The sequence below is a fragment of the Platalea leucorodia genome (assembly GCF_965183815.1).
Source record: "Platalea leucorodia genome assembly, chromosome: 34".
NCBI lineage: Eukaryota > Metazoa > Chordata > Aves > Pelecaniformes > Threskiornithidae > Platalea > Platalea leucorodia.
The window spans coordinates 84,500-111,378 of NC_138856.1; the positions used below are offsets into that span (position 1 = coordinate 84,500).

The 26,879-nt window shown below is 71.1% G+C and overlaps 4 protein-coding genes across 9 annotated transcripts in view; all 4 read left to right on the forward strand.

Annotated features, from left to right (window-relative positions):
- Window positions 1-2,473, forward strand: part of EML3 (EMAP like 3) — a gene marked incomplete at its 5' end in the record, with an annotated part of 3,164 nt that extends 691 nt beyond the window's left edge. The window contains 3 exons of the mRNA XM_082334413.1: window positions 841-978; window positions 1,066-1,196; window positions 2,130-2,473. Coding sequence (XP_082190539.1) covers window positions 841-978; window positions 1,066-1,196; window positions 2,130-2,324 — 464 coding nt within the window. The 3' untranslated portion in view covers window positions 2,325-2,473. The remainder of the gene's footprint in view (window positions 1-840; window positions 979-1,065; window positions 1,197-2,129) is intronic.
- Window positions 2,474-2,573: 100 nt separating this feature from the next.
- Window positions 2,574-11,793, forward strand: MTA2 (metastasis associated 1 family member 2). 5 transcript variants are annotated; one of them, XM_082334435.1, is made up of 18 exons: window positions 2,574-2,974; window positions 4,245-4,312; window positions 4,417-4,510; window positions 5,123-5,240; window positions 5,346-5,409; window positions 5,513-5,630; window positions 5,722-5,824; window positions 5,910-6,009; window positions 6,107-6,295; window positions 6,383-6,457; window positions 6,589-6,647; window positions 6,756-6,853; window positions 8,287-8,426; window positions 8,501-8,729; window positions 8,808-8,897; window positions 9,684-9,886; window positions 10,450-10,598; window positions 11,394-11,648. In XM_082334435.1, the coding sequence occupies exons 1-18, from the start codon at window positions 2,947-2,949 to the stop codon at window positions 11,560-11,562; spliced, it is 2,094 nt and encodes a 697-aa protein (XP_082190561.1). In that variant the 5' UTR covers window positions 2,574-2,946; the 3' UTR covers window positions 11,563-11,648. The 5 variants fall into 5 exon arrangements, with proteins under 5 accessions (XP_082190561.1, XP_082190562.1, XP_082190558.1 ...); XM_082334436.1 differs by having other exon boundaries at window positions 9,684-9,829; window positions 11,394-11,647; XM_082334432.1 differs by lacking the exon at window positions 8,287-8,426 and having other exon boundaries at window positions 11,394-11,793.
- Window positions 11,794-11,873: 80 nt separating this feature from the next.
- Window positions 11,874-16,307, forward strand: TUT1 (terminal uridylyl transferase 1, U6 snRNA-specific). 2 transcript variants are annotated; one of them, XM_082334423.1, is made up of 9 exons: window positions 11,874-12,296; window positions 12,390-12,580; window positions 12,663-12,866; window positions 13,761-13,875; window positions 13,971-14,310; window positions 14,644-14,753; window positions 14,830-14,952; window positions 15,035-15,127; window positions 15,202-16,307. In XM_082334423.1, exons 1-9 carry the CDS (start codon window positions 12,062-12,064, stop codon window positions 16,290-16,292), a joined length of 2,502 nt encoding a protein of 833 aa, XP_082190549.1. In that variant the 5' UTR covers window positions 11,874-12,061; the 3' UTR covers window positions 16,293-16,307. The 2 variants fall into 2 exon arrangements, with proteins under 2 accessions (XP_082190549.1, XP_082190550.1); XM_082334424.1 differs by lacking the exon at window positions 12,663-12,866.
- Window positions 16,308-22,943: 6,636 nt separating this feature from the next.
- On the forward strand, window positions 22,944-26,621 carry TAF6L (TATA-box binding protein associated factor 6 like). Its single transcript, XM_082334452.1, is given in 11 exon segments — window positions 22,944-23,149; window positions 23,258-23,344; window positions 24,200-24,350; window positions 24,436-24,486; window positions 24,587-24,681; window positions 24,794-24,868; window positions 24,965-25,185; window positions 25,301-25,433; window positions 25,522-25,650; window positions 25,728-26,345; window positions 26,347-26,621. Coding segments are annotated over 11 exon segments (1,851 nt in total). The 5' UTR covers window positions 22,944-23,002; the 3' UTR covers window positions 26,491-26,621.
- Window positions 26,622-26,879: the final 258 nt, after the last annotated feature.

Sequence of the window (26,879 nt, forward strand, 5' to 3'; positions counted from 1 at the left end):
AGGGGCCGGTGGGCACCCCCTTACCCTGCCGGGACCCCCCAGGGGCTGGTGGGCACCCCCTTATCCTGCTGGGACCCCCTCTAGGGACTGGTGGGCACCCCCTTATCCTGCTGGGACCCCCCCCAGGGACTGGTGGGCACCCCCTTACCCTGCTGGGACCCCCCCCAGGGACTGGTGGGCACCCCCTTACCCTGCTGCGACCCCCCCAGGGACTGGTGGGCACCCCCTTACCCTGCCGGGACCCCCCAGGGGCTGGTGGGCACCCCCTTATCCTGCTGGGACCCCCTCTAGGGACTGGTGGGCACCCCCTTACCCTGCCGGGACCCCCCCAGGGACTGGTGGGCACCCCATTACCCTGCTGCGACCCCCCCAGGGACTGGTGGGCACCCCCTTACCCTGCCGGGACCCCCCAGGGGCTGGTGGGCACCCCATTACCCTGCTGCGACCCCCCCAGGGGCCGGTGGGCACCCCCTTACCCTGCTGGGGGTGGGGGCTGGTGGGCACCCCCTTACCCTGCCGGGACCCCCCCTAGGGACTGGTGGGCACCCCCTTACCCTGCTGGGACCCCCTCTAGGGACTGGTGGGCACCCCCTTACCCTGCCGGGACCCCCCCAGGGGCCGGTGGGCACCCCATTACCCTGCTGCGACCCCCCCAGGGGCCGGTGGGCACCCCCTTACCCTGCTGGGACCCCCCCAGGGACTGGTGGGCACCCCCTTACCCTGCTGCGACCCCCCCAGGGACTGGTGGGCACCCCCTTATCCTGCTGGGACCCCCCAGGGACTGGTGGGCACCCCATTACCCTGCTGGGGGTGGGGGCTGGTGTGCCCCCCCCCCCCCAGGGTCTGGGGGGGTCTCACTGCCCCCGTCCCCCCACCCAGGGGACATCGCTGGGGGCTGCAAACTGCTCCGCAACCGCTTCGAGAGCCGGGACCGGGAATGGGCGTCCTACACCTGCGTGTTGGGCTTCCACGTCTTCGGTGAGCGTGGGGGGAGCGGGGGGCCGGGGGGAGGGATCAGGGGGGGTTCTGGGGGTCCCCCTGACCCCTCCCCTGTGTCCCCTGCAGGTGTGTGGCCCGACGGCTCGGACGGCACCGACATCAACTCCCTGTGCCGGTCCCACCACGAGCGCGTGGTGGCCGTGGCCGATGATTTCTGCAAAGTTCATCTCTTCCAGTACCCCTGCGCTCGCCCCAAGGTGGGCTGGGGGGGGGTCAGGGGGGTCCTGGGGGGGCCGGGGGGGTCCTGGGGTGGGCTGGGGGGGTCAGGGGGGTCCTGGGAGGGCCGGGGGGGTCCTGGGGTGGGCTCAGGGGGTCAGGGGGGTCCTGGGGGGGCCGGGGGGGTCCTGGGGTGGGCTCAGGGGGTCAGGGGGGTCCTGGGGGGGCCGGGGGGGTCCTGGGGTGGGCTGGGGGGGCCAGGGGGGTCCTGGAGTGGGCTGGGGGGGACTGGGGGGGTCCTGGGAGGGACGGGGGGGGGGCCATGGGGGTCCTGGGAGGGATGGGGGGGCCAGGGGGGTCCGGACCCCCAGGTGGGGTGGGCTGGGGGGGCCTAAGGGGGGCCAGGGGAGAGGCTGTGGGAGGGCACGGGCTTGCAAGGGGGGTGTGTGTGTGTGCAAGGGGAGGGCGTGTGCGTGCAACACGTGTGCAAGCAGGGTGTGCAACACCCGTGCAAGGGGGGGGGCGTGTGCCTGCAAGACGTGTGCAAGCAGGGTGTGCAACATGTGCAAGGGGAGGGCGTGCGCGTGCAAGATGTGTGCAAGAGGAGGACAGGTGCATGCAAGACGTGCAAGGAGGGGCGTGCAACATGCGTGCAAGGGGAGGCGTGTGCATGCAAAGCAGGGTGTGCAACATATGTGCAGGGGGGGGCGTGTGCATGCAAGACGTGCAAGCAGGGCGTGCACCGCACGTGCAAGAGGAGGGCGTGTGCATGCAAGACGTGCAAGGGGAGGATGTGTGCATGCAACGTGTGCAAGCCGGACATGCAACACGTGCGCACGGGGGGGCGTGTGCGTGCAACACGCGTGCGAGGAGCAGCCCCGGCCGCGGGGCACGCGGGTCCGGGCACGCGTTGGTGCACGGGGTCCGGGCCGGCTGCGCGGGCACGCTCACGCTCGCGCTCGTGGCCCCCGCAGGCGCCGAGCCACGTGTACGGGGGCCACGGCAGCCACGTCACCAACGTGCGCTTCACCCACGACGACGGCCACCTCGTCTCCCTGGGGGGCAAGGACACCAGCATCTTCCAGTGGCGGGTGCTGGGGGGGCCGCCCCCGCCCTGCGGCCGCTCGCCCTGCGCCCCAGAGCCTGGGGGGGACCCCGACCCGCGCTGAGCCACCCCTTCCTCCCCGCTTCCTCTTCCTCGGCTGCTTCCTCTTCCTCCCTCCCTTCCTCGCCCTCCTGGGGACCAAGGCGGGGCTCGGGGCCCCCCCCATTTTCACGCTGCACTGTGAGAGGCACCAATAAAGCCTGGGGTCAGGGGCCCGGTTCCGCCTGCTTCCTGCCGCCGCGGAAACGGCCCGCCCACTTCCCGGAAGCGCCGGAGATTGCCGAGCCCGCCCGAGGTTGCTTCCCCCCCCTCCGGCCTCGACCCCCTTTCCGGAAGCGCTTCGGCTCTGGCGGAACTTGCCGAGCCCCTTCCGGAGGAGCCCGAGGCGTCCCGAAGCTCTTCCGGAGTGGCCCGAGTCCGCGCCGAGGCTTCTCCGGAGGTGCCCGAGGCCGGGCCGAGTCGTCCCGAGGTTTCTCCGGAGGTGCCCGAACCCCTTCCGAGCCTCTTCCGAAAGGTTCCGAGGCTTCTCCGGAAGTGCCCGAGGCCGCGCCGAGCTTGTTCCGAAGCCGCCCGAGTCGCTCCGGAGGCGCCCGAGCGGGTCGTGCCGGTGCGGAGGCGGCGGGAGCGGGAGGCGATGAAGCGCGGCCGGGGCCGGGCCCGGGGGTAGCGCGGCCGAACGAGCGGCCATGGCGGCCAACATGTACCGTGTCGGCGGTGAGCGGGGGCCGGGGGAGGCGGGAAGCGGGGCCGAGAGGGGAGAAGGGGGGGGCCGCGTCTGTGAGGGGACGGGGGTCCCGTGAGGGGATTAGGGGGGTCCGTGAGGGACGGGGAGGCCTGTGAGGGAAGGGGGGGGGTCCCGTGAGGGGATTAGGGGGGTCTGTGAGGAGATTGGGGGGGTCGGTGAGGGGAGGGGGGTCCCGTGAGAGGACTGGGGGGGTCCGTGAGGGACGGGGGGGGGTCCCGTGAGGGGATTGGGGGGGGGGTCTGTGAGGGGAGAGGGGTTCCGTGAGGAGATTGGGGGGGTCGGTGAGGGGCGGGGGGGGTCGGTGAGGGGAGGGGGGTCCCGTGAGAGGACTGGGGGGGTCCGTGAGGGACGGGGGGGGGGTCCCGTGAGGGGATTGGGGGGGGGGTCTGTGAGGGGAGAGGGGTTCCGTGAGGAGATTGGGGGGGTCCATGAGGGACGGGGGGGGTCCCGCGAGGGGATTAGGGGGGGTTTTGTGGGGATTAGGGGGGTCCGTGAGGAGATTGGGGGGGTCCATGAGGGACGGGGGGGTCTGTGAGGGGATTAGGGGGGGTTTTGAGGGGATTAGGGGGGTCCGTGAGGAGATTGGGGGGGTCTCATGAAGGGATTAGGGGGATCTGTGAGGGGAGAGGGGTCCCGTGAGGGGATTGGGGGGGTCTGTGAGGAGATTGGAGGGGTCCGTGAGGGGTGGGGGGGGGTCTGTGAGGGACGGGGGGGGTCCCATGAGGGGATTAGGGGGGTTTGTGAGGGATAGGGGGGGTCCCGTGAGGGGATTGGGGGGGGTCTGTGAGATTCGGGGGGTCTGTGAGGGGAGGCGGGGGCATCTGGGGGGGCACTGTGAAGGGAACGGGGGTCTCTGAGGTGGGCGACATTCTGGGGGGGGGGTCACCCCCTTCCCCCCGCTTTCTGTGCAGGGGAGGGGGGGGTGCGTTGGTGGGGGACCCCTGGTCTGTACGGGGCGGGGGGGGGGGGGGGCTGTATTTTGGTGAGGGAGAAAGGGGGTCCCAGTGTCCGTGAGGGGAAGGGGGGGGCTGTGTCTGTGAGCAGCGGGGACTCCCCGAGGCGCAGGGGGGTCCCGTTGAGGTGGGGGGAGCCCCATGGGGTACGAGGAGGCCCCCGTGCCCATGAGGAGGAGGGGGTCTGTGAGAAGCCCCCCCCAATTTTTTTGAGAGGAGAAAGGGGGGCCCTTACTTATTAGAGGGGGGGCTCCCCTCACCGACCCCCCTTTTTTTTTTCCTGTAGATTATGTCTACTTCGAGAACTCCTCCAGCAACCCCTACCTCGTCCGCCGCATCGAGGAGCTCAACAAGGTGAGGAGCCGCCTCCCCGGGGCGGGGGGCACAGTGCCCCGCCATTCCTGGGGGGCTTCTTCTGCCCCCTCCTCACCTTTGTGTGCCCCCCCCCCCCCCCCCAGACCGCCAACGGCAACGTGGAGGCCAAGGTGGTCTGCCTCTTCCGCCGGCGGGACATCTCCAGCAGCCTCAACAGCTTGGCCGACAGCAATGCGCGTGAGTGCGGGCTGCTGCGCCCCGCGGGGGGGTCCGCTGACGGCAGGGGGGGGCTGCAGCTGCGCCCCCCACCCTGCCCCAGGGCTGGGGTGTGGCGGGGAGGGGGGCAGATCCCGGCTTGCCGCCGCCGCTCCTGCCTCGGGGCATTCGGTTCCCTGGGGGGGGGGGGGGGGTCTGTGAGCCCCGCAAACTTGGGTTGCCCCCCCAGTTTGGGGTGGGGGGAGCCGGTTTGTCCCAGTCTGCCGTCCCTGGGGTGATTCTGGGGGGCGGGGGGGCCTTGCCAATTTGGGGTCACAGACACACCCTGGGGGGTGGGGGTGGGACGGGGGGGCAGAGCAGAGCTTCCCCACCCAGCCCAGCCTCAACGCCCCCCCCCCGCGGGCAGAGTGGGGAGGTTCTGGCCCTGATGGGGGGGCCCCCAGGGGTTGCCCCACCCCCAGCGGCCTTCCCGCGCCTGGGAGCAGGGCTGGGCTCCCCCCGCCTCGCTCCCCCCTCGGCCTGGGCTGCTGCCAAAATCCCGGGGGGGGGGCTGCTGGGAGAACAATGCGCCTCCCTGCTCGTCGGTGGAGGGGGGGGGAGCCCCCTCTGACCCCCCCCCTTGCCCGCGCCCAGGCGAGTTCGAGGAGGAGTCCAAGCAGCCCACCATGACGGAGCAGCAGCGTCACCAGCTGAAGCACCGCGAGCTCTTTCTCTCCCGGCAGTTCGAGTCGCTGCCGGCCACCCACATACGGTGCGTGCCGGGCGGCGGGGGGCCCGGTGGGGGGGCTCCAGGGTGGCGGGGGAGGGGGGGGCTCCTCGCCGTGACGCCCCCCCCCCCCAACTCTGCGCCTTGCAGGGGGAAGTGCAGCGTGACGCTCCTCAACGAGACCGACATCCTGGGCCAGTACCTGGAGAAGGAGGTGAGCCCCACGCCCACCCCAAAGGCGCGGGGGGGCTGATTTGGGGCCCCCCCCTCACCCAGCTGAGCCCCCCCCTTGCCTTTCCCCCCCCCCCCTTCCCCAGGACTGCTTCTTCTACTCGCTGGTGTTCGACCCCGTCCAGAAAACCCTCCTGGCCGATCAGGGCGAGATCCGGGTCGGCTGCAAGTACCAGGCGGAAATCCCAGACCGGCTGGCCGAAGGTGGGGGGCTCTGCGTGGCGTGGGGGGACGCTGCGCTGTGGAGGGGGGGGGATTCAGCCTGACCCCCCCCGCCCCGTCGCTCCCCCCGCAGGTGAATCAGACAACCGAAACCAGCAGAAGATGGAGATGAAGGTGTGGGACCCCGACAACCCCCTGACGGACCGGCAAATCGACCAGTTCCTGGTGGTGGCACGGTGAGCTGGGGCCGGGGGGGGGGGCGGCAGGGATGTGGGGGCCCCCCCGCTGACACCCCCATGTCCCCCTGTGTCCCCCCCCCAGAGCCGTCGGGACTTTCGCGCGCGCCCTGGACTGCAGCAGCTCCATCCGGCAGCCCAGCCTGCACATGAGCGCCGCCGCCGCCTCCCGGGACATCACCCTGGTGAGATTCGGGGGGCCGGGGGGACCCCGATTCCGTGACGGGGGGGCTCCTCCTGATCCCCCCCCCCTCCCCGTTTTGTGCCCCCCACCTTTCCCAGTTCCACGCCATGGACACGCTGCAGCGCAACGGCTACGACCTGGCCAAGGCCATGTCGACGCTGGTGCCGCAGGGGGGGCCGGTGCTTTGCCGCGACGAGATGGAAGAGTGGTCGGCCTCCGAGGCCATGCTCTTCGAGGAGGCGCTGGAAAAGTACGGGAAGGACTTCAACGACATCCGGCAGGACTTTGTGAGTCGGGGGGCGGCACTGGGTGGGGGGCACGGGGCGAAGGAACCCCCCCCGGCGCGAGGACTCGCTCCCCTCCTCTCCCCCCAGCTGCCCTGGAAGTCCTTGGCCAGCATCGTGCAGTTTTATTACATGTGGAAGACCACCGACCGCTACATCCAGCAGGTAAGGGGGGGGGCTGCTGTGGGTTTGGGGGGGCTGCTGTGGGTTTGGGGGGGCTGCTGGGGTTTGGGGAGGCTGCCACAAGCCCCCCCCCCACTGCGTGTCCCCCATCTTACCCTCGTCTCTGCTCGCAGAAGAGGCTGAAGGCAGCGGAGGCAGACAGCAAGCTGAAGCAAGTCTACATCCCTACCTAGTGAGTTGGGGAGGGGGTGCTGCCGGGGGGGCCGGGACCCCCTCCTAGGCCTGGGGGGGGGGCAGATGGACCCCCCCCGACCCCCCCTGACCCCCCTTTTCTCTGCAGCACGAAGCCGAACCCCAACCAGATCATCTCGGTGGGCTCCAAACCCGGCATGAACGGGGCCGGCTTCCAGAAGGGGCTGACCTGCGAGAGCTGCCACAGTCAGTGGGGCTGGGGGGGTCCTGGGACTGGGGGGGTCCTGGGCTGGGGGAAAGAGGGGGGATGCTGGGGTGGGGGTTCCTGGGGTTGGGGGGGTCCTGGGGTGGGGGGAGTGGGGGGGACACTGGGCTGGGGGGGTCCTGGGCTGGGGGAAAGAGGGGGGGTCCTGGGGTTGGGGGGGTCCTGGGGTGGTGGGACACCGGGCTGGGGGGGTCCTGGGACTGAGGGGGTCCTGGGGCAGGGGAATGGGGGGGTCCTGGGGTGCGGGGAGTGGGGGGGACACTGGGCTGGGGGGGTCCTGGGGTGTGGGAAAGACGGGGGATGCTTGGGGGGGGGTTCCTGGGGTTTGGGGGGGTCCTGGGGTGGAGGGATGCTGGGGCTGGGGGGTCCTGGGGCAGGGGAGTGGGGGGGACACTGGGCTGGGGGGTCCTGGGGAGGGGGAATGGGGGGGTCCTGGGGTGGGGGAAAGAGGGGGGACGCTGGGGTGGGGGTCTGGGTTCTGGGCAGGAAGGGGGGGGGCTGAGGGCAGCAGGACGGGGGCGTGGATGTGGAGTGGGGGGGACAGGGTGGAGGCAGCTGGAGGGGGGCTGTAGGGGTAGGAGCGGGGGGCTATAGGGGTGGGACGGGGGCGTGGGCAGGAGTGGGGGCATATAGGGGTTAGGGGGCAGGATGGGGGGCAGCAGGGCAGCCATAGGGGCTGTGGGGCAGGAGCAAGGCTACATAGGGGTACGGGGGGCAGCTATAGGGGCTGTGGGGCAGGAGCAAGACTATATAGGGGTACGGGGGGCAGCTATAGCGGCTGTGGGGTAGGAGCAAGACTATATAGGGGTATGGGGGGCAGCTATAGGGACTGTGGGGTAGGAGTAAGGCTATATAGGGGTTATGGGGCAGCTTATAGGAGCTGTGGGGCAGGAGCAAGGCTATATAGGGGTATGGGGGGCAGCTATAGGGACTGTGGGGTAGGAGTAAGGCTATATAGGGGTTATGGGGCAGCTATAGGGGCTGTGGGGCAGGAGCAAGGCTATATAGGGGTACGGGGGCAGCTATAGGGGCTGTGGGGCAAGAGCAGCGGCGTGTAGGGGTGTGGGGGCAGCTATAGGGGCTGTGGGGCAGGAGTAAGGCTATATAGGGGTATGGAGGCAGCTATAGGGGCTGTGGGGCAGGAGCAAGGCTATATAGGGGTTATGGGGCAGCTATAGGGGCTGTGGGGCAGGAGTAAGGCTATATAGGGGTACGGGGGGCAGCTATAGGGGCTGTGGGGCAGGAGCAAGGCTATATAGGGGCACGGGGGGCAGCTATAGGGGCTGTGGGGCAGGAGCAGGACTATATAGGGGCACGGGGGGCAGCTATAGGGGCTGGGGGTGTTGGGGGGCCGTTCCCCGGGGCAGGCAGCGGAGCCGCAGGGTCTCCGCGCCCACCCCCTGCCCTCCCACAGCCACCCAGTCCGCCCAGTGGTACGCCTGGGGCCCCCCCAACATGCAGTGCCGCCTCTGCGCCTCGTGCTGGATCTACTGGAAGAAGTACGGGGGGCTGAAGACCCCCACCCAGCTGGAGGGGGCGGCCCGCAGCGCCTCGGTGAGCCCCGGGGCCGGGCCGGGGCGGGGGTGCGGAGCCCCCCCCCCCCCGCTGACCGCCCCCCTCCCTCGCAGGAGCCGCACTCGCGGGGTCACCTCTCGCGCCCCGAGGCGCAGAGCCTCTCTCCCTACACCACCAGCGCCAGCCGGGCCAAACTCCTGGCCAAGAACCGCCAGACCTTCCTGCTGCAGACCACCCGCCTCACCCGCCTGGCGCGCCGCCTCTGCCGCGACGTCCTGCAGCCGCGCCGCGCCGCCCGCCGCCCCTACGCCCCCATCAACGCCAACGCCATCAAGGCCGAGTGTAGGTGACGGGGGGGGGGGACGATGACGACACGCGTGGCGGCGGCGGCCCCCTCCTCACCTCCGGCCCCTCCCGCAGGCTCCATCCGCTTGCCCAAGGCCGCCAAGGCTCCCCTCAAGATTCACCCGCTGGCCCGGCTGCCCCTCGCCGCCATCGTCAAGGAGCTGGGTGAGGGGCTGGGGTGCTGGGGGGGGGGGTCCCTGGGGGAGCTGGGGGGGTCCCTGGGGCTGTGGGGTGCAGGGGGGGGTCCCTGGGGGTGCAGGGGGGATCCTTGGGGGTGCTGGGGGGGAGGGGGGGCCCTGGGGCTGTGGGGTGCAGCAGGGGGGTCCCTGGGGGAGCTGGGGGGGGTCCCTGGGGGTGCAGGGGAGGTCCCTGGGGCTGTGGGGTGCAGCAGAGGGGTCCCTGGGGGTGCAGGGGGGTCCCTGGGGCTGTGGGGTGCAGCAGAGGGGTCCCTGGGGGTGCAGGGGGGGTCCCTGGGGCTGTGGGGTGCAGTGGGGGCGTCCCTAGGGGTGCAGAGGGGGGGTCCCTGGGGGTGCTGGGGGGGGTCCCTGGGGGTGCAGGGGAGGTCCCTGGGGCTGTGGGGTGCAGCAGAGGGGTCCCTGGGGGTGCAGGGGGGGTCCCTGGGGCTGTGGGGTACAGTGGGGGGGGAGCTGGGGGGGTCCCTGGGGCTGTGGGGTGCTGGGGGGGGGGGTCCCTGGGGGAGCTGGGGGGGGTCCCTGGGGGTGCAGGGGGGATATGTGGGGTGCTGGGGGGTTCCCTGGGGCTGTGGGGTGCAGCAGGGGGGGCCCTGGGGGTGTGGGGGTGCAGAGGGGGGGTCTCCAGGGGTGCTGGGGGCCACGGGGGGCTGGTTGGGGGCCAGCTGGGGCCATGGGGCTGGATTTTGGGGCTCTGACTGGGTGCTGTGGGGCTGGGGGCACCCCCTGACCCCCTCCCCAACGCCCCCCCCCCCCCCAGCGGCACAGGCCCCCCTGAAGCCGAAGACGCCGCGAGGCACCAAGACCCCCATCAACCGGAACCAGCTGAGCCAGAGCCGGGGGCTGGCGGGGCTGGTGGGCAAGAGGGGCTACGAGGGGGCTGGCGAGGGCCACCGCCCCCCCCGGGTACGGGTACGGGGCACTGGGGGGCTACGAGGGGGCGGCGAGGGCCACCAGCCCCTGGTATGGGGGGTACGGGGGGGCGGGGCCTCCCTGGGATTGACAGGGAGCAGGGCCTGTGGGAGAGGGGCTGGGGGGTGATTGACAGGGGGGAGGAACCTGGGGTGATTGATGGGGGCTGGGGGTGGAGCTTGGGGAAAGGGGTTGGGTTGGTGGGGGTGGAGTCTGGGGTGATTGGCAGGGGGTGGGGCCTGGGGTGATTGGTGGGGGTGGAGCTTGGGGTGATTGATGGGCAGGGGGTGGGGCCTGGGAAAAGGGCTTGGAGTGGCTGGGGGGCCTGGGGTGATTGACAGGGGGTGGGGCCTGGGAAAAGGGCTTGGAGTGGCTGGGGGGGTCGGGTGATTGACAAGGGGCGGAGCCTGCTTGAACGGGGCTGGCCCTGATTGGCAGGGAAAGGGCCTGGGGGCGGGGACTGGGATGATTGACAAGGGAGCGGGACACGCCAGGGCTGGGGTGAGCTCGGGGGTGATTGACAGGGCGGGGGGGAGGCGGCGTGTGATTGGCGGAGGGGCGGGGGGAGGTGGCGTGTGATTGGCGGAGGGGCGGGGCCTGACGCTGCCGCGCAGGTGGGGGCCGCGGGCCTCCCCTTCTCGGCCAACGGGCGCCCCCTGGCGGCGGGGCTGCGCGCCGGCCCCCCCCCCGCCAGCAAACGGCAGAAGCTGAACCCCGCGGACGCCCCCAACCCCGTCGTGTTCGTGGCCACCAAGGACACCAGGTTGGGGGGCGAGGGGGGGGCACACACGGGGTTTGGGGGGGGGCGGCGGGGCTGCTGCTAGGCTGGGGGGGGAGGAGCCGGAGGGGGATCTGGGGGGCTATGGGGTGGAGGGAGGGGGCCTATAGGGTGCTATGGGGCTGAGGGGGGGGACTGGGGGGGCTATGGAGGGGCTACAGGGTGTTGGGGGGGGCTATGGGGTGGAGGGAGAGGGGATCTGGGGGGCTGGGGGGGGGGCTATGGGGTGCCATAGGGCAGAGGGAGAGGGGATCTGGGGGGCTATGGGGGGGGCTATGGGGTGCCCTGGAGCGGGGGGGGGGGGACTGGGGGGGCTATGGAGGGGCTATAGGGTGTTAGAGGGTGGGGAGGGCTATGGGGTGGAGGGATAGGGGATCTGGGTGGCTGGGGGGGGTTATGGGGTGCCATGGGGCGGGGGGGGGCTGGGGGGGCTATGGGGTGGAGGGAGGGGTGGTTATGGGGTGCTATGGGGAAGAGGGGGGGGCTGAGGGGGCTATGGGGTGGAGGGAGGGGTGGTTATGGGGTGCTATGGGGCAGAGGGGGGGGCTGGGGGGGCTATGGGGTGCCATGGAGCAGAGGGGGGGGCTATGGAGGGACTACGGGGTGTTGTGGGGCAGAGGGGGGGGATTGGGGGGCTGTGGGGAGGAGGGAGAGGGGATCTGGGAGGCCATGGGGGGTTGTGGGGTGCTATGGGGCAGAGGGGGGGATCTGGGGGGCTATGGGGTGCCATGGGGGGGGGGGGGGGGGCCACCCCTGACCCCTTCCCCCCCCCCCCCCCAGGGCGCTGCGGAAGGCGCTGACGCACCTGGAGCTGCGCCGCGCCGCCCGCCGCCCCAACCTCCCCCTCAAGGTGAAACCGGGGCTGCCGCTGCGGCCCGGGGGGGCCCTGGCGCCCCCCGCCCCCCCCCACCCCGCCAGCACCTCCGAGCCCATCGTCCTGGAGGACTGACCCCCCCCTCCCCCCACCACCGGGCCGGGCCCCTTTTGTATTTTTTTTATTTCCATAGAAAACGCGAGGGCGGGGGGGGGCCCGGTACCGGTCCCGGGCCCGGTGCCGGTCCGGAGCCCCCCGCCACCCCCCGACCCCCGCGGGCCCCTTTTGTACGTGGAGCAACGCCCCCGGTTTTGTATCTCGGGCTGTCCCGGTTCTGTAGCGACAGGAAATAAAACCGATGATTTTTTCTTCACCGGGAACCCAACAACCGGCACCGGGGGGGGGGGCGGCGGAGAGATCCCGGGGGGGGGGGGGGGCTCCGAGCGGAACACTTCCGGCGGGTCACGTTTCCGGGGGGGAGCTTAGGGGGGCGGACCGCTTCTGGCGGAAGTTCTGTGGGGAAGATGGGGGGACGGAACACTTCCGGCGGAAGTTCGCCGGGGGAAACGGGAGCGGGAGGACGCTGGTGGTGGAGCGGGGAGGGAGGGCACCGGTACCGGTACCGGGCCCGGCCATGGACGCAGGCCCCGGCCCTGACGCCGGCCCAGCCATGGACGCAGGCCCCGGGCCCGGCCCAGCCGTGGAGGCGGTCCCCGGCCCGGTGCCCGACCCGGACCCGAGCACGGAGCCGGTGCCCGACCCGGACCCGAGCACGGAGCCGGTGCTCGACCCGCTGGCGGACCCCGACGTGGAAGCGCTACCGCGGGGCGGGTTCCGCTGCCGCCTCTGCCAGGTCTCCGCCGCCAACCGTGAGTACCGGGGGGGGGGGGGGCTCTGTTGGCGGGGATGGGGTGGAAGCTCCGGGGTACCGGTTAACGCCGCTTTCCCCCCTCCCCCGGTAGGGCCGAGCCTGGTGGAGCATCTGCGAGGGAAGAAGCACCGGCGGCTGCGGAGCCTGCGGGCCGAGCGGCGGGCGCAGGAGCAGCGGAGCCTCTTCGTCAGCGGCTTCGCCCGCGGCACCTCGGCCGAGGAGCTCGCCGAGTACTTCGGGGCCTTCGGGGACGTGGCGGGGGTCGTGATGGACAAGGAGAAGGTGAGGGAGAACCGGGGGCACCGGGCCGGGGGCACCGGGCTGGGGGCTGACAGCGTGCGTGCGTGTGTGCGTCCCCTGTCAGGGCGCCTACGCCATCGTGGAGCTGCGGGATGCCGCGGGCCGGGAGCGGGCGCTGGCGGAGCCCCAGCACGGCCTGGCCGGGCACCGTCTCCGCGTCCGTCCCCGCGAGCAGAAGGTTTTCGCCTACGGCCCCCCCGGGCGCAGCCCCCGCCGGGAGCCCCTCGGCCCGGGGCGGCTGGAGCAGGCGCTTTGCCAGGCCGCGGATGTGAGTAGGGGCTCTCCTGGGGGTTTGGGGGGGTCCTGGGGGTTTGGGGGGGGTCCCACGGGCTTGGGGGGGGGGGGGTTCCGGCACTCTCCCAGGGGTTTGGGGGGTCCTGGGGGCATGAGGAGAGATCCTGGGGCTCTGGAGGGTTTTTAGGGGTTTGGGGGGCGTTCCCGGGGCTCTCCAGGGGCTCTGAGGGGGTCCTGGGGGTTTGAGGGGGTGCCATGGGCTTGGGGAGGGGTCCTGGGGATTTGGGGGGGGGGGGGTGGTCCTGGCGCTCTCCTGGGCTCTGGAGGCGTCCTGGGGGTTTGGGGGGGAGGGTCCTGGCGCTCTCCTGGGGCTCTGAGGGGGTCCCGGGGGCATGGGGAGGGGTCCCAGGGGTTTGGGGAGGGGTCCTGGAGGTCTGGAGGGGTCCTGGGGGAGCGGGGGGGGGGTCCCAGCATTCTCCTGGGGGTTTGGGGAGGGCTCTCAGGGGTTTGGGGGGCTCTTAGGGGTTTGGGGGGCTCTCAGGGGTTTGGGGAAGGGTCCTGGGGGTTTGAGGGAGGGGCCTGGGGGTTTGGGAGGGTCCTGGAGGTTTGGGGAGGGGTCCTAGGGCTCTCCCGGGGGCTTGGGGAGGGGTCCCAGGGGTTTGGGGGGGTCCCAGGGGTTTGGAGGGGGTCCCAGGGCTCTCCTGGGGACTTGAGGAAGGGTCCTGGAGGGGTCCTGGGGGTTTGGGGGGGGGTCTCAGGAATTTGGAGGGGGTCCCGGGGGCTTGGGGAGGGGTCCTAGGGGTTTAAAGGGGATCCCGGGGCTCTCCCGGAGGTTTGGGAGGTTCTCAGGGGTTTGGGGGGGGTCCCGGGGCTCTCCCCGGGATGGGGCGGGGGGGCGATGCCCTGCCGGTGACTCCGGTCCCCGCAGGTGGACGCCCAGATGTCGCAGCTGGTGGGGCTGCTGGAGCTGAGCGAGGCCGAGCGGCGCGTCCGGCACCTCCTGGTCACGCTCTTCCAGGAGGTCTTCACCGAATTCTTCCCCGGTGAGTCCCCTCCCGCGACCGTGTCCCTCCCGCGAGCACGCGACGCAGCCGCCGCCGCGTCCCTCACGCACGCGCATCCGTCTCTCCCCGCCCAGGCTGCGCCGTCGTCCCCTTCGGCTCCTCCGTCAACGGCTTCGATACCCGCGGCTGCGATCTGGATCTGCTCCTGGACCTGGAGCCAACCAAATCCCTCCAGGCATCGACGCGAGACGTTCCCGGCGCCGGATCCGGCTCCGGCGCGGAGGATTCCATCCTGAGCGACATCGACTTGGCGGCGACGCCGGCAGCGGAGGTGCTGGAGCTGGTGGCTGCCGTGCTGCGGCGCTGCGTGCCGGGCGTGCGCCGCGTCCGGGCCGTGCCCACCGCCCGCCGCCCCGTCGTCAAGTTCTGCCACAAGCAATCGGGGCTGGCGGGCGACATCTCCGTCGACAACAGGTCTGGGGGCACGGGACTGGGGGGGGTCTCTCCGCTCCGCTGAGACCGGAGGAGTTTTGCCCTTTTTCTGGTGTTTTTAACCCATTTTCTGAGGGGTTTCAGCCCCTTTTCCGTGTTTTTTTTAGCCCCTTTTCACACAGGGGTGTTTAGCCCCTTTTCCGAGGGGCTTTTGCCCCTTTTCTGGGGGGTTTGAACCTATTTTCTGAGGAGTATTGCCCCTTTTCCGGGGGTTTTTAGCCCCTTTTCTGAGGCCTTTTGCCCCTTTTCTGAGTTTTGCCCCTTTTCTGGGATTTCTAACCCGTTTTCTAACCCGCGACGCCTCTGTCCCCGCAGGCTGGCACTCCTCAACACGCGCTTCCTCCGGCTTTGCGCCGAGGCGGACGAACGCGTGCGGCCGCTGGTCTATGCGGTGCGGCTCTGGGCCAAGCAGCAGGGCCTGGCAGGTGAGGGCGGGCGGCGGCGCGGTCCCGCTCGGTCCGGCGGCGGCCGCGGCGCGGCTCTGACGCCATCTTCCCCCAGGAAACCCCTCCGGGGGCGGACCCCTCCTCAACAACTACGCCCTGACGCTGCTGGTGCTGTTTTTCCTGCAGACGCGCAGCCCCCCCGTGCTGCCCACCGTCGCCCGGCTGCGTGACTTGGCAGGTAGGGTCTCTCTGTCCGTCCTTCCGTCCGTCCGTCTGTCCCCTTTTACGCGTGGCCTCCTCTCAGGGCCGCTCTGCCGCAGGGGACGAGGATCGCGCCGTCGTGGGCGGATGGGACTGCAGCTTCCCCCGGGATGCGGCGGCGCTGGAGCCCAGCACCAACACCGAGAATCCCTGTGAGTGCCGGGTGAGGGATCCGGGGCGATCCCGGGATCCCGGCGCTGCCCTCACCGCTCGCTCGCTCCCGCAGGCTCGCTGCTGGCCGATTTCTTCCACGTTTTTGGGGATTTCGACTTCCCGGGGCAGGTGATCTCGCTGCGGGAGGGCCGGGCGCTGCCGCTGCCGCCTCCCGCCGCCCCCGAGGCCAGCGAGGGGCTGAAATTGGGGCCCCTCAACCTTCAGGACCCCTTCGAGCTGAGCCACAACGTGGCAGCCAACGTCAACGAGAAAACGGCGTCGCGCTTCAGCCGCTGCTGCCGCGACGCGGCCAAGTATTGCCGCAGCCTGCAGTATCGCCAGAAATCCAGCAAGGGCCGGGCCTGGGGGCTGACGCGGCTCTTCCAGCCGGGCGCGGTGGAGCCAGGAGCGGCGAGCGCCGGCGCTTTCCTCATCTCCATTCCCTTGGACGCCGCCGGCGGCTCCCAGCAGCTCTGCCGGGAGCCCGGTGGTCGCGGTCCCTGGTTCTGGGAGGTCTGCGCCGCCATCGCCTTCGTGCTGAGGGACGTCCTCAAGTGCAGCTGCGCCGCGGGGAAGCCGCCGAGAGCTCCCGGCGAGGATTCCCGGCTCCCGGGGGACTCGGTGCCGTCCGAGGAGCTGCCCGCGGGATCGGACGCGGAGGAACCGGCTGCAGCGGAGCCGCCGTCAGCGGGCTGCAAGCGTCACCTGCCCGAGGCGACAAACGGCACCGCGCTCCCGGGCGGGAAGAAGCCGCGGACGAACGTCCCCGAGGAGACGGCAAAGTGGAGCTGCGCCGTCTGGCACCGCGTGTGGACGGGCCGCCGCCGCATCCGCCGGCAGCTGCAGCACGGGGACGGCCCCGAGGAGCCGGAGGGCGACTCGTTGGAGCTGGAGCAGAAGGTGTCGGAGGCCATCGTCCGCCAGGACGACGCCGGGCGGCCGCTGGAGCCGCTGCTGCGCTTCGAGGCCGGCGCCCGGGCGGCCGGGACGCGGCGGGTGCTGCTGCGCCTGGTCCCAGCCCCCCCCGGGCCGCTTTTCCAGGACTTTTACCACTTTTTGCAGAGTTTTCTGCCCGTCGCGGTGCGGCAGCGTCTGGGCCAGGGCCCCGCCGGGGGCCCCGAACCCCAGAACGGAGGGGACGGCGGGGGGATTTCTCCATCCTGAGTTTTTGCAGTAAAAGTTGTGTTTTGCAGCCGCGTCCTGCGTGGGTTCTCCTGCGGGAGAGGCGTCCTGATGCGTCCGGGGTGGGGATTTTTGGGGAGAAAACAGGAAAGGGATGGTGAGCTCAGGAAAACATCGAGCGGCGGCGAGTTAGAAACGAGAAAACACCTTCAGCGCTTCACCCGTGCGAGGTTTTTATTTCTTAATTTTTCTTTATTGTGTTGGAGAATCCGGGGACTCTGAGGATGTAAAGGATTTGAAGAGCTTTACATCTTTATTTTTTTTTTTTTTTGAAAATTGGCCAAACGCCTCTGGAACAGCGAGACGCAGGACGCTGCCGGCGGAGCTGCTGCGGGTGGCGTTGCAATTTCGGAGTTTAACGGATTCTCCGACAATTTTTAATAAGGGAAATGGAAGAATTGGCGCCCTCCGGGGCTGCGTTCGGCGCGGGGAAAGGGCGAGGGGGCGGGGCGAAGGGGGCGGGGAGAGGGGCGTGGCTATGCAAATAGGCCATGCGGGGACGCAGGGGATACTTAACAGGGAAGGGGCGTGGCGCATGCAAATGAGGGGCGCTCAGCGCGGCGGCGAGGGGGCGTGGCGTGCGGGCGGCGGGAGAGCGCAGATAGGGGCGTGGCTATGCAAATCGGGCATCGCTCGGGGCCGAAGGGGCCGCCGGGAGCCCCCGCGGCGGGGGTCTCCGGGGCTCAGCGGGGGGCGGCGGCGGCGGAGCCCGGTGCGGGGCGGGGGGAGCGCGGGGAGCGGGGCGCGGAGCGGAGCGGGGCGGTCGGTGCGGGTGCGGGGGGAGAAAGCGCGAGGTGGGAGCGTGTGGGGCGCGGTGGGTCGCGGTGGGTCGGGGGGAGGCAGGCATCGCTTCTCGGCCTTTTGGCTAAGATCAAGTGTAGTATCTGTTCTTATCAGTTTAATATCTGATACGTCCTCGATGAGAGGACTTTATATTAAACGGCTTTTTGGTGTTGGGAGTTGGACCCGGAGCTTGCTCCCTCCGCTCCGCGCATCGTCCCGGTATTGCAGTGCCTCCGGGAACGGTGCACCCCCCCCCCGTGGGGAGCTTGTACCGGTGAAGGACAGAGGCGATGGCGGCGGGGGAGCCTCGGTGCCCGCTCCAGGTGCGTGGGGGCCCCCGGGCTCCGCTCCCGGCCCCGCTCCCTGCGCTTCGTCCCCCGGCGCTGGGCCGTGCCCCGCGGCTCCGCTCCGCTCCCGCCGGGCGCAGCCCCGGCCCCGCCGCGCTGCGGCCCCGGGCTCCGCCGGGGCTCGGTTCCCCCCCTCGGTTCCCCCCCGGGGCCCGGTTCCCCCCCTCGGTTCCCCCCCGGGGCCCGGTTCCCCCCCTCGGTTCCCCCCCCGGGGCCCGGTTCCCCCCCTCGGTTCCCCCCCCCGGGGCCCGGTCCCCCCCTCGGTTCCCCCCCGGGGCCCGGTTCCCCCCGGCCCGAGGCTCCGCCGGGCCTCGGTTCCCCCCCTCGGTTCCCCTCCGGGACTCGGTTCCGTCCGGCCCAAAGCTCCGCCGGGGCCCGGTTCCCCCCCTCGGTTCCCCCCCCCGGGGCCCGGTTCCCCCCCTCGGTTCCGCCCCCGGGGCTCGGTTCCGTCCCCTCGGTTCCCCTCCGGGCCTCGGTTCCGTCCGGCCCGAGGCTGCGCCGGGGCCCGGTTCCTCTCCGGGACTCGGTTCCGTCCGGCCCGAGGCTGCGCCGGGGCCCGGTCCCCCCCTCGGTTCCACCCCCCGGGGCCCGGTTCCCCCCCTCGGTTCCCCCCCGGGGCTCGGTTCCCCCCCCTCGCTTCCCCCCCGGGGCTCGGTTCCCCCCGGCCCGAGGCTCCGCCGGGGCCCGGTTCCCCCCCTCGGTTTCCCCCCCGGGGCCCGGTTCCGCCCCTCGGTTCCCTTCCCGGGGCTCCGCCGAGGCCCAGTTCCCTCCCCGGGGCCCCGTTCCCCCCCTCGGTTCCCCCCCCAGGGCTCGGTTCCGTCCCCTCGGTTCCCTCCCCGGGGCTCGGTTTCCCCCGGCCCGAGGCTCCGCCGGGGCCCGGTTCCTCTCCGGGACTCGGTTCTGTCCGGCCCGAGGCTCCGCCGGGGCCCGGTTCCCCCCCTCGGTTCCCCTCGGGGACTCGGTTCCGTCCGGCCCAGGGCTCCGCCGGGTCTCGGTTTCCCCCCCGGGGCCCGGTCCGGGCCGGTCCCCTCGGTTCCCTCCCGGGGCCCGGTTCCCCGCCGCGCTCCCGGGCCGGGCTCCGCGAGCAGCTGTCGGCGGAGCGGGAGAGCCGAGGGCCTCCCGGCCCCGGTGCGGCCCCAGGTCCCGCAGCGCCGGCGGGAGCGGGCGACCCCGGGCCGCGCCCCGGCGGCTTCGGAGCGTCCGGACCCGGGGCTGCGGGGCCCCGCGCCCCGCCCGGGGCTGGGGGGCGTCTGGGGCGGGGCATGCAAATGAGGGGGCGGGGTTTGTGAGGGATTAACCGGGAAGGGGCGCGGCGCATGCAAATGAGGGGCGCTCGGCGCGGCGGCGAGGGGGCGTGGCGTGCGGGCGGCGGGAGAGCGCGGATGGGGCGTGGCTATGCAAATCGGGCATCGCTCGGGGCCGAAGGGGCCGCCGGGAGCCCCCGCGGCGGGGGTCTCCGGGGCTCGGCGGGCGGCGGCGGCGGCGGAGCCCGGTGCGGGGCGGGGGCAGCGCGGGGAGCGGGGCGCGGAGCGGAGCGGGGCGGTCGGTGCGGGTGCGGGGGGAGAAAGCGCGAGGTGGGAGCGTGTGGGGCGCGGTGGGTCGCGGTGGGTCGGGGGGAGGCAGGCATCGCTTCTCGGCCTTTTGGCTAAGATCAAGTGTAGTATCTGTTCTTATCAGTTTAATATCTGATACGTCCTCGATGAGAGGACTTTATATTAAACGGCTTTTTGGTGCTGGGAGTTGGACCCGGAGCTTGCTCCCTCCGCTCCGCGCATCGTCCCGGTATTGCAGTGCCTCCGGGAACGGTGCACCCCCCCCCGTGGGGAGCTTGTACCGGTGAAGGACAGAGGCGATGGCGGCGGGGTCTTTTCCCTTTCCCCGGCGCCGGTTCCCCCCCCGTCCCCTGTGCGGCCGGTGCCGCTGCGGCCCAGGCGGCGCCGGGTCCCCGCCCGCGGCGGGAGCTGCCGGCGGGCGGGGCTGAGCCCTGGCCGCCTTCCTCCTCCTCCTCTTCATCATCGTTCTCCTTCTCCTCGCCCTCCTTGTCTTCCTCGTCCTCATCATCCTCCTCCTTTTCATCCTCCTCCTCCGCCGGCGGAGCTGAGCAGTGACCCCCTTCCTCCCCTTCCTGCTCATCCTCCTCCTTCCCCTCCTCATCATCGTCATTATCGTCCTCACCCTCCTCCTCCTCCTCCTCCTTTTCATCCTTCTCCTCCTCATCATCCTCCTTCCCCTCCTCCTCTTCCTCCCCCTCCTCATCCTCCTCCTTCTCATCCTCCTCATCCTCCTCCTCTGGCAGAGCTGAGCAGTGACCCCCATCCTCTTCCTCCTCCTCCTCCTCATCCTCCTCCTCCTCATCCTCCTCCTCCTCATCATCCTTCTCCTCCTCTTCTTCCTCCTCCTTCTCCTCCTCATCCTCCTCTTCGTCTGGCAGAGCTGAGCAGTGACCCCCATCCTCCTCATCCTCCTCCTCCTCCTCATCCTCATCCTTCCCCTCCTCCTCTTCTTCCTCATCCTCCTCCTCCTCCTCTGGCAGAGCTGAGCAGTGACCCCCTTCCTCCTCATCATCCTCCTTCTCCTCCACCTCCTCCTCGTCATCCTCATCCTCATCCTCCTCCTCATCATCATCCACCTCCTCCTCCACCTCCTCATCCTCCTCCTGCTCCTCTGGCAGAGCTGAGCAGTGACGCCCTTCCTCCTCCTCTTCTTCCTCATCCTCATCCTCCTCTTCCTCCTCCTCTTCTTCCTCATGCTCCTTCTCCTTCTCATCCTCCTCCTCCTCATCCTTCTCCTCCTCCTCCTCTTCTTCCTCCTCCTCCTCCTCCACCTCCTCCACCTCCTCCTCTGGCAGAGCTGAGCAGTGACCCCCATCCTCCTCATCATCCTCCTCTTCCTCCTCCTCTTCTTCCTCATGCTCCTCCTCATCCTCCTCCTCCACCTCCTCCTCCAACTCCTCATCCTTCTCCTCCTCCTCTTCTTCCTCATCCTCATCCTCCTCCTCTGGCAGAGCTGAGCAGTGACCCCCTTCCTCTCATCATCCTCCTTCTCCTCCACCTCCTCTTCTTCCTCATCCTCCTCCTCCTCCTCTGGCAGAGCTGAGCAGTGACCCCCTTCCTCCTCATTATCCTCCTTCTCCTCCACCTCCTCCTCGTCATCCTCATCCTCATCCTCCTCCTCATCCTCATCCTCCTCCTCCTCCATCTCCTCCTCCTCCTCCTTCTCTTCTACCTCTGCCTCCTCCTCCTCTTCTTCCTCATGCTCCTCCTCCTTCTCCTCCTCTTCTTCCTCCTCCTCCTTCTCCTCATCCACCTCCTGCTCTTCCTCTGGCAGAGCTGAGCAGTGACCCCCATCCTCCTCCTCTTCTTCCTCATGCTCCTCTTCATCCTCCTCCTCCACCTCCTCCTCCACCTCCTCATCCTCCTCCTCCTCCTCTGGCAGAGCTGAGCAGTGACCCCCTTCCTCCTCCTCCTCCTCCTCATCCTCGTCTTCCTCCTCCTCCTCCTCCTCCTCCTTCTGTTCTACCTCCACCTCCTCCTCATCATCATCCTCCTCTTCCTCCTCATGCTCCTTCTCCTCCTCCTCCTCCTCCTCCTCATCCTTCTCCTCCTCCTCCTCTTCTTCTCATCCTCCTCCTCATCCACCTCCTCCTTCTCCTCCGGCAGAGCTGAGCAGTGAACCCCTTCCCCTTCCCCTTCCCCTTCCTCCTCCTCCTCCTCTTCCTCCTCTTCCTCCTCCTCCTCGCTGTCCGCGGGGGCCGGAGCGCTGTGGGGACGCCCCCCCCCCGCCCCCCGAGCCATTTTGGGGCGTTTTGCAGCCATTTGGGGCGCGGTTGGGGCAGCGGCGGGGCGAGCGGGGGGCGGGGCGTGTCAGGAGATACCTGCGAGGGGGCGTGGCCGGGCGGTGTGGCGGGCGGGGTTATGCAAACGAGGAGCGGTCGGGAGTTAGGGGAAAGGGGCGTGGTTATGCAAATCGGGCATCGCTCGGGGCCGAAGGGGCCGCCGGGAGCCCCCGCGGCGGGGGTCTCCGGGGCTCGGCGGGCGGCGGCGGCGGCGGAGCCCGGTGCGGGGCGGGGGGAGCGCGGGGAGCGGGGCGCGGAGCGGAGCGGGGCGGTCGGTGCGGGTGCGGGGGGAGAAAGCGCGAGGTGGGAGCGTGTGGGGCGCGGTGGGTCGCGGTGGGTCGGGGGGAGGCAGGCATCGCTTCTCGGCCTTTTGGCTAAGATCAAGTGTAGTATCTGTTCTTATCAGTTTAATATCTGATACGTCCTCGATGAGAGGACTTTATATTAAACGGCTTTTTGGTGTTGGGAGTTGGACCCGGAGCTTGCTCCCTCCGCTCCGCGCATCGTCCCGGTATTGCAGTGCCTCCGGAACGGTGCACCCCCCCCCCCGTGGGGAGCTTGTACCGGTGAAGGACAGAGGTGGTGGCGGCGGGGGAGCCTCGGTGCCCGCTCCAGGTGCGTGGGGGCCCCGGTGTCCCCTCTCCGGCGGATCCGGATGCTCAGCGCCGGGGGAGTCCGGCGTCGCTCGGGCGCCGGCGGAGCAGAGCTCTCGGCCGGGCGCCGTTTTGGGGTACAAAGCGCCTCGTTCTCCGGAGCGACCCCGGGCGCGGAGGGCGGCAGCAGCCGGGGCTCCCCGCCCCCCGGGGCAGCAGCACCCCCTTGAGTTCCCTCCCTGCCGTTTCCGCCGGGTCTCGCCCCAAACCCAAGGAGCGACCGGATTCCCGCACCGCGGTTCCTCGTCTGTCGTCCCCGCCCCGCACCGGGCTCCGCCGCCGCCCCCCGGAGACCCCCGCCGCGGGGGCTCCCAGCGGCCCCTTCGGTCCGCCGCGATGCCCGATTTGCATAGCCACGCCCCCCAACTCCAGACTGCTGCTCGTTTGCATAACCCCGCCCACCACGCCGCCTGGCCCCGCCCCCTCGCAGGTCTCTCGGTGACGCTCCGCCTCCTCTGCTCGCCCCGCCGCTGCCCCGAAGGGGTTCAAAACGCCCCAAAACGGCTCCCGGGGAGGGGGGGGGGGGAAGACGCGGGCGCTTGGATACAGGGAAGGAGCGCTCATTCTGTCGTTAACCGGTAACAGGAACCCCGGTGGGGGGTGTGCACCGTTCCCGGAGGCACTGCAATACCGGGACGATGCGCGGAGCGGAGGGAGCAAGCTCCGGGTCCAACTCCCAACACCAAAAATCCGTTTAATATAAAGTCCTCTCATCGAGGACGTATCAGATATTAAACTGATAAGAACAGATACTACACTTGATCTTAGCCAAAAGGCCGAGAAGCGATGCCTGCCTCCCCCCGACCCACCGCGACCCACCGCGCCCCACACGCTCCCACCTCGCGCTTTCTCCCCCCGCACCCGCACCGACCGCCCCGCTCCGCTCCGCGCCCCGCTCCCCGCGCTCCCCCCGCCCCGCACCGGGCTCCGCCGCTCCCCCCCCCGCACCGAGCCCCGGAGACCCCCCCGCCGTAACTCACCCTCCCAGCAGCCCTCTGGGCCGCCCTCCGCCTGATTTACATAACCCCGCCCCCTCGGTGGGCGGGGCCCGGCGGCGGGGCGCGCGGCGCGGCCATGTCGGAGCGGGAGGAGCGGCGTTTCGTGGAGCTGCCGCGGGAATCGGTGCGGTTGATGGCGGAAAGCACCGGGCTGGAGCTCAGCGACGAGGTGGCGGCGTTGTTGGCCGAAGACGTTTGTTACCGGTTGCGGGAGGCCACGCAGGTACGGCCGGCGGGGAGGGGCGGAGCGGCCCGGTCCCCGGTCCCGGTCCCCGGTCCCCGGTCCCCGGTCCCGGTCCCCGGTCTCGGTGACGGTGCCGCCCCCCCCCAGAACAGCTCCCAGTTCATGAAACACACGCGGCGACGCAAACTGACGGTGGAGGATTTCAACCGGGCCCTGCGCTGGAGTAACGTCGAGGTACGGGGGGGGGGGGGGTCCTGGGACCGGGGGGTGCCGGCCGCCTTCCCCCGCTGTGGGGCTGGGGATACTGGTGGTGGTGGGGATACTGGTGGTGGGGCTGGGGACGCTGGTGGGGCTGGGGAGACTGGTGGAGCTCGGGAGACTGGGGGGGCTGGGGATATTGGGGGGGTTGGGGGTACTGGTGAGGCTGGGGATACTGGTGGTGGTGATGGGAACACTGGTAGTGGGGCTGGGAACACTGGGGGACAGTCCCCAGTCCCCAGCCTGGGGTGGGCTGGCGATACTGGGGGGGCTGGGGATACTGGTGGAGGGGGGCTGGGGATACTGGTGGGGCTGGGCATACTGGGGGGGGGGGGCTGGGGACACTGGGGGGGCTGGGGACATGGCTGGGGAGACTGGTGGTGGGGCTGGGGAGACTGGTGGTGGGGCTGGGAACTGGGGGGGGCTGGGGACTGGGGGGGCTGGGGATACTGGTGGTGGCGATGGGGATACTGGTGGGGCTGGGACTCTGGGGGATACTGGTGGTGGGGCTGGGGATGCTGGTGGGGCTGGGGCGACTGGTGGAGCTGAGGACTCTGGTGGGGCTGGGGACACTGGTGGGGCTGGGGATGCAGCTGGGGGGGCTGGGGAAACTGGTGGTGGTGGAGGAGACGCTGGGGGGGCTGGGGACGGGGCTGGGGACACTGGTGAGACTGGGACACCGGTGGTACTGGGGACGCCGGCGGGGCTGGGTCCCGAGCGCAGCAGCGCGCCGCAGTGCTGCGGGTCGGGGTCCCCGCGCCTCGGTGCGTCCCCGGCGGGGGGGGGGGGGGGCGCTGCCACCGCAGTGTCCCCCCATCCCCCCCCCCCCAGGCGGTGTGCGGCTACGGCTCCCAGGACGCGCTCCCCTTCCGGGCCATCAAGGAGGGCGAGCTGTACTTCCAGGAGGACCGGGAGGTCAACCTGGTGGAGCTGGCCCTGGCCACCAACATCCCCAAGGGCTGCGCCGAGACGGCCGTGAGAGGTGAGGGGCTCCCCCCCGGCGCGGGCAGGGCGCGGGCAGGGCGCGGGCAGGGCGCTCACGGCCACCGCCGCGCTCTCTCTCGCAGTGCACGTCTCCTACCTGGATGGAAAAGGCAACCTGGAGCCGCAGGGAAGCGGTAAGGAGCGGCGGGGGGGGGGGGGACGCCCCCGGCTCGCGGTGGGGGGGACTCCGCGGCCGTGGGGGTGACGGTCCCGTCCCCCCCCCCGCCGCCATAGTGCCCAGCGCCGTCTCCACGCTGACGGACGACCTGCTCAAGTACTACCAGCACGTCACCCGGGCGGTGCTGGGCGACGACCCCCAGCTGATGAAGGTGGGGTGAGGCAGGGGGATCCCCCCCCCCCCACGCCCCGATCCCGAGCACCCGAGTGGGGCTGACTGACCCCCACCCCTCCCCGCGCCGTGGCCGGCGTCCTCGCCCGCAGGTGGCCCTGCAGGACCTGCAGACCAACTCCAAGATCTCGGCCCTCCTGCCCTACTTCGTCTACGTGGTCAGCGGGGTGAGCGGATGGGACCGGGGGGTCTCTGAGCCTGCGCCGGGGCCGGGGGGGGGGGACGGCTCCCCGCTGAGCCCGGCCCCGGTGCCTTGCCGGCAGGTGAAATCGGTGAGCCACGACCTGGAGCAGCTGAACCGGTTGTTGCACATCGCCCGCAGCCTGATCCAGAACCCTTTCCTCTGCCTGGGCTCTTACGTCCGCAGCCTGATCGCCAGCGTCATGTACTGCGCGCTGGAGCCGCTGGCCGCCTCCATCAACCCCCTCAACGACCACTGGACCCTGCGCGACTACGCCGCCATGCTGCTCAGCCGCATCTTCTGGTGGGGGGGGGGGACACGGGAACCCTCCCTGGGGCGCGGCGGGGAGACGGAGGGGGCGGCCGCCGCCGTTCCCCCGCCGCGGCGGGGACTGGAGCGTCCGCTCTGTCGCCCGCAGGACCCACGGCGACCTGGTGAGCGGCCTCTACCATCAAATCCTGCTCTCGCTCCAAAAGGTGCTGGCCGACCCCGTGCGTCCGCTCTGCTCCCACTACGGCGCGGTGGTGGGGCTGCACGCCCTGGGCTGGAAGGTGAGGGGCGGGGAGGGGGAACCGTGACCGCGTCCCCCGTCCCATCCCGCCGCTTGCCTGTCCGTTTGTCCGTCTGTCCCCTCCGCAGGCGGTGGAGCGGGTGCTGTACCCCCACCTTCCCACCTACTGGGCCAACCTGCAGGCGGTGCTGGACGACTACTCCGTCTCCAACGCCCAGGTCAAGGCCGACGGGCACAAAGTCTACGGTGCCATCCTGGTGAGCGCCTCGTCCTGCCGGGGGGCCCGGTTTGGCTCCCCTCCCGCCGCCAGCACCGTTTTCCCCCCCCCCTCCAGGTGGCTGTCGAACGCCTGCTGAAGATGAAGGCGCAGCAGGCGCCCGCCGCGGCGTCGGGGGCCGGCCCGCGGCAGGAGGGCTCCCCGCGGCACAGCCCCAAGCAGGACCCCCCGGCCGAGACGGGCTTCGGCCTCGGCCGGCCCCTGCTGCAGCTGGGGGGCGGCGGCGGCCCCCCGTCGGCATCGGCCCCCGCGCTGCCCACCCTCTCCCTGCACGACATGTACCGCGAGCTCTACGACTTCTTCGGCGACAGTTTGGCCGCCCGTTTCGGCACGGGACTGCCGCCGGCCACCTTGCCACCCCCCGGCACCCCCGAGGGAGCCCGGAAGGAGCCGGCGGCGTTTGGGGGCGAAGGGGCGGCGCGCAAGATGCCGCAGCTGACGGCCAGCGCCACGGTGAGCCCGCGGGAGGAGGAGAGCCCGCGGGGCGAACCCCCGGCCGGCCGCCCGGCCTTGCACCGTCCCGCCAGCCTGGCCCGGCCCCGCGGAGCCCCCCGGCAGCCCGGCCACCGCCCGGGCGCCCGCGATGTCTTCCAGAAATGCCGTTTCGCCCCGCGCGGCGCCCCGCGGTTCAGCTTCGTCATCGCGGGTCGCCAAGCCGGCCGGCGTTGCCAGGGCCCGCCTCTTCCAAACCAGCTTCCCCCAGCACCACGGACCCGGCCACGTCTCCCGCTACGCCCAGAAGTTGCCCATGATCGGACGGACCACCCGGCCGGCCCGGCGGTGGCCGCGGGCCGAGTACTCCCTCCACCTCCTCCTCTGAGGCGGGTGCTGGACGCTTGCCCCGCCGGCATGGGCGCCGGACCGGCTCTCGGCGCGGGGATCGGCGGGTGCCGCCCGCCCAGGGGTGCCCCTCTCGCTGTAGCGTGCGTCCGGTGGTTAATAAAAAGGTGTCGGCTGCTCGGCGCTGGGGGGTTTGTGGCGGCGGTGGCGGTGGGGTGCCGCGTCTCCGGCGCCGGGGTGGCGGGAGGCGGACGGTGTCCGTCCCCTCGCTGGCAAAGCCGAGGAGATGGCGGTTGCCAAAGCTCGCGCTGCCGAGGAGAGGGATGGAGCGGGTTGGTGGGTCGTGGTCTTCCTGGTGAAATCCCCCCGCCGACGGTGCCGACGCGGCGACGGACGGACGGACGGATGGACGGCTGCCACCAGCTCCGA